General features: G+C 30.2%; 1 protein-coding gene across 1 annotated transcript; it reads right to left on the bottom strand.

Moving 5' to 3' along the window:
* Positions 1 to 334: 334 nt before the first annotated feature.
* On the bottom strand, positions 335 to 4994 carry LOC145138739 (2-alkenal reductase (NADP(+)-dependent)-like). The gene is made up of 6 exons (XM_079072768.1): positions 4628 to 4994; positions 2942 to 3122; positions 2378 to 2544; positions 1178 to 1260; positions 815 to 941; positions 335 to 727 (listed from the first exon to the last, which is right to left on the bottom strand). The coding sequence occupies exons 1-6, from the start codon at positions 4886 to 4888 to the stop codon at positions 473 to 475; spliced, it is 1074 nt and encodes a 357-aa protein (XP_078928894.1). The 5' UTR covers positions 4889 to 4994; the 3' UTR covers positions 335 to 472.
* Positions 4995 to 5213: the final 219 nt, after the last annotated feature.

Here is a 5213-nt window from a genome sequence, read left to right as displayed (position 1 = left end):
GACACAAATCGAGGGATCACAGGTTGCTCGGATTCATCCCCTGCAGTACCGCCACCCTTTTTCTTCCATCCCCCAACGATACCTTCCACCCTTGAAAAACTAGCGTATAAATTATTTTATAGACTATTTTAGAGTCTCACCAAACACTAAGTTACAATAAGCAAAAAAAATAAAGTAATTTATACAGTTTTATTGAGTTTGAGTTCTCTAACTCATTTATCTTATAGGTTTGATTTGGTTGAAATTTTGAACTTATTTAATATAATTGCTTGAAATCAACTTCCAACCTAAGCTCATTGCCATCCCTACTATTTTTTCATTAAAAAAAAAAGGATTCTTGCAAACCAAATGCCTACAAATTTTATTCTCAGTAGTCAGTTTTTACATCATGTAATTCACCTAACATAAATGATTCAATAAAGCATAGATTCATATGGATAACGAAGAAAATCCCAACATAATTCATTCTCAATTACGTGGCAACTTGAACAATAACTTTTCCGAGGTTGGAGCTCGAGAAAAGGGAAACAAAGCTTTCAAAAAAACTCTCAATCCCTTGATTTATTTTGTGTTTCGGCTTTATCTTCTCTTCTTTGATGTACTTTTCCATTTGTTGTGCAAATTCTCCAAACTGATTCAAATACGAACCACAAAGAAATCCCTGCATCTTCACGTCTTTTCCCACCATATTCAGTAGGTTCTTCACGCCTTCTCTCTCTGCCGGAATCTATCTCATAAGAAGTTTTTTGAAGTTAACTAAACAGAAAAGTCTTGAATAGAATATAATCTTGATTATCAAACAAGAGAAACTTACTTTGTTGTATTGAGATATCATCCCACTTATGACGATATGAGCACCTTTATTGACATGATTAAGAACATCATCTAGCAATTTACCACCAACATTATCCAAGTATAGATCGATTCCATCTGGAAAATACCTACAGTTTGTTTGTAAATGTGCAAAATGGGTTATCTAATGTCAGAAAGCCACAAGTTGTCCATGATTATATATGTTCATATCAGCCATGGTACAAATGTTGTATGTCTATGTGTATGTCAGTATGTGCATTCGTGTATGTGTAGTATCACATGTTGATATAAGTGAAAACAAAATGTTTTTAAGATGAATAATTTAAGAAAAAAAAATTTATACTATGTAGGAAATTTAAATTACTTGGCTAATGCAGCATCAAAATCTGATTCTTCATGATAATTGAATCCCTCATCATATCCAAATTCGTCCTTTATAAGTTGAACCTGCATTTTTGTTTGGTATTGTAAATTCATTGTTTGTTTTTAAGGGTTTAAATAAACACAATATGTGAATTCCAAATGTCAAACTTAAAATCACTAAGGTTATGTTTGACATGTCAATCTAGTTTTTTTAAATTGTCATGTTTAAGAAACCAAAAAATAGTTTATAATTTGGATTTAAAAAAGAAAATCATATTCATGCTAACATTTCAACGATAATATAACATTTATTAGTAATAAAAAAACTCATTTTTCTATATTTATTTTTGTCATTTTATATATTTCAACTAAATTATCAGTTAGTTTTACAAAATGTTATTTTTTTATCAGCTAAATTTTCACTTTTCAGTTAGTCTGCCAAACATATAACCAAAGATACCTAAATTATGGCAAATAACTCTTGTCAACAAATTTGAGTCAAATCGGTAACAATACCAAGACAAATGATCTTAGTTTTTTTTTATAATACAATATATTATTTATAAATCAGCGTTGATAAACGACGGTGATTTAGTAATGTTATATATATATATATATATATATATATATATATATATATATATATATATATATATATATATATATAAAAGATCCAATACAAAACTAAAAACACAATATTATAATCTGTTATTTAAAAGATAACATCTTTACAAACCGATAGAAATATAATGTTTGTGGTAATAGCAAGAATTTATAATTTATATATTCTTTGACGTACAAGTAATGCCCTGTGAGGCACAGTAACTGAAAAGTTAGTTTTTAGCTTATAAGAGTTTATAAGATCCCTTTGTAGTTTCATCAAATGCTAGCTAAATTGTAATAAACTCAAAAAAATAAGCTAGCTTATATGCCCCAAACAGTGGTTAAAGCTCTAATTGGATTGCTAGCTTTTAGCTTGTAAACTAATTTATAAATAACTTATGTCAAGTAGCTTATCAAAAAACTAGTTCATATTTTTATAAGCTACGGTAATCTACTTTTGTGGTTTCATTAAACACTAAATTCCAATAATATCAACAAAAAAATAAGCTAACTTATGCACACTAAAGAGAGCATTAATATTTCTTGCATTTATATAAGTTAAATGTGAAGTCAATTTTTTCTATAAATTAAAACTTACTTTGTCATTAGACCCTGTGCTTCCAACAACGCGACATCCTTTTAGTTTAGCCAACTGTCCAGCAAACATTCCAACACCTCCAGCAGCCGCAGATACAAATACATTTGAGCCAGGCTTAGGGTTCCCGAGCACCTCTATTGCCACCCATGCAGTAAAGCCGGGTACCCCTTGTGTTTCATATATCAATATTTTGTTCATATGACAATTTTAAAACAACTTAAATTTTGTGATAAATAACAAAAAGATTTACAATTATATTTTTATATAATATTTAACCAATACTTGTTCAAATTGAAAGTATGTTTGTAGACATGTATCAAGAAATATGTTGAGCAAAATCAAAGTTATTAACTTCGGAGAATGACCATCATGTAGAAGTGTAAATTAAGATTGAAGTAAAATAAATTTATTTTGCAAATCATTTTTAATCTAACTTTATCTTTGGTAATGGTTACGATATTTTCATGTTACTATTTTATCATCAATAAAAACGTTTTAAAGAAAAGAATAATGAAAGTAATAATAAAGTGAAATATTAAATGAAATGGTAATTTAGTGATTTACCAAGACAACTAAGATAATTAGGCAACGCGATATCGGTTGTTGGATCAATCTTTCTAAGGAAATCAGCTGGCACGATGCTGTATTCAGCAACAGGTGAAAAAGGGTTAATGACAATATCGCCCTCGTTAAAGCTTTTGTTTTTCGATCGTAACACCCTCCCTATCCCAAACCCGGTGATTACCTACAAACATACAATAATTAAAGAATGTACGAAAGTAAGCGTATAACTAGAGCAACTTATATTTATCAATTTTTAAATGATCGCCATGTTATCTTAATGATAATATCTTATATCTTTTTTGTATTTAATGTAATAAAGTTATATTTTTACTATGCATTGGTTTTGACCGAATTAAGATTTATTCGTGTATTATTAATTTATTATGCATTCACTTTGTCATCTTGAGATTCTTACGTCATCATGCAGGCGAGACTTCAAAAATAAGACTGAAAGATTGTAAAAATTTTGTTTGCTTATTTAGAAAAAGACAGTAATTACCATATTTTAATTCAAATAAGCTGATATTAAATAACATATTTTAATCAATAAGTTGATGTTTCTTTGTCAATTATCGAAGTCAAAAGTTGATAGGTGGTAGTTATTTATGGTTTACAAAGTGGGACCAATATTAACAAATTAGGTGATAACATGGACTTGGATTGACAAAGTTTAAACCAAAAAAATATTTTTAGTTATATTTTATTTTTCAAAGAGTAAATTATACTTTTGGTAGACCTGGCAATTCTAGACACGAATACACGAATCTGTGAAAGACACGAAACGACACGAATACATCTTGAAAATTGAGATAAAGCTTATCTCTCATTGTATAATCGTATCGTGTCAAATTCGTGGCTGACACGTTTTCATGACACGAAATACACAAATTGTCAGGTCTAACTTTTAGTCCATGTGTTATATAATCATTCTACCGGAGTTAGAACACTAGCAACCCCATTGTGCACCATTTTCAGTATCAATCCCACTGCACTTTTCCACTGCCGCTGGTATTCCAACGCCAGCCACCAATCTACATCCCCACCGCTCACCGGCTTCAACGCCTCCTCCGCTTGTAATTTACTTTTTTTGAATTGTAATTGTTTTTAAAATCAAACTATATAGCTGGGAGGTATTTTCAAATTTGAAAACCTCAAGTTTTTTATTTTTTGGTCTTTGAATAAATACATAACAAAAAAGGTTTGTTAAAACCATCTTAATCCTACCGTCATTTTCCAGTTTATAATGGTGTGAAATTGTGCAAAATAATGATCAATCTTTAACACCATTTAATACATAAAAAGACATTATAAGCATAATGTTTTTCTAACTTAATTAGATTTCTAATAAATATTCTTTATATATTAAATAAATTAAAATAGTCGAAAGAAAATCAGGTAAAATGATATTTTCAAGTTTGACACTAAATCAACAATGACAAAAAGACCATTTCCGCAATTTGGAAAATATTTGAACCAAAACAATAAAAAAATAATCCTTATGACCATTTTAGCAATTTTATCAAATTATAATACAACACCATATTTAGTAAAGTTGTGGTCCAAGTAAAATTTGATGCTATCACCAAAAATGGTGTTGAATCGAAAACACCTAAAATCCTACTGTATTTTTTTTTAAGAAGCATTAAATAAGTTCTCAGAATAAACAATATGACAAATGATTAGAACCTTGTTGAGGGGAGGTCGAGGTAAGTACAGGTCACCATCACGGCCGGTGATGGTGGATCGTAGATAAGGATCGACGGAGATTAAGAGCAGCTGCAGTGCCACGTGTTGATCAGCGATGGAATCATATTCGAGAGAAATGGTGACTGAACGCAGCTTTAGATGATCTGAAGTGGGTACATTTTCCGGTGCGTAGGCTGCTAAATACCACTCTTTGCTCTCCACCACCGTCTTTGCCGCTACTCCGCCGTCGCTACCGCCCATCTCTTTTTCTCTCTCTCCTTTCCACCTTCTCTTCTTTCTGTGGTGGGAAGATGTTTCAGACTTTCAGCCTTTCAGGTTTGGTTGAAGAATGGATCTGAAAAAGTGGTATTTTATATAGAAAAAAAAATGGGAAAAGCGACCCCATCTTTCTTTGCCATTATTATATATAAGAAGAAAAAGAATACAAAATGACAAAATAAAAACCAAAACACTTATAAATATGAATAAAATCACCCCATTGATTTGAAGATTGTGTGCAAAAAATAAAATAGGTTCTAAATATAATTTTTATATAAGTAAAAATCATCGATAATTGTTATAAGAA

The sequence above is a fragment of the Lactuca virosa genome, chromosome 9 (assembly GCF_052849685.1).
Source record: "Lactuca virosa cultivar CGN04683 chromosome 9, Lactuca_virosa_CGN04683_v6, whole genome shotgun sequence".
Taxonomy (NCBI): Eukaryota; Viridiplantae; Streptophyta; class Magnoliopsida; order Asterales; family Asteraceae; genus Lactuca; species Lactuca virosa.
This window is presented reverse-complemented; position numbering and strand designations above follow the sequence as displayed.

Coding starts and splice junctions, on each gene's coding strand:
- LOC145138739 (XM_079072768.1), bottom strand. CDS start 4,888: ATGGGCGGTAGCGACGGCGGAGTAGCGGCAAAGACGGTGGTGGAGAGC. Junction 3,123..4,627: donor CTCGACCTCCCCTCAACAAG/GTTCTAATCATT, acceptor GTATGTTTGTAG/GTAATCACCGGGTTTGGGAT. Junction 728..814: donor TGATATCTCAATACAACAAA/GTAAGTTTCTCT, acceptor CTTATGAGATAG/ATTCCGGCAGAGAGAGAAGG.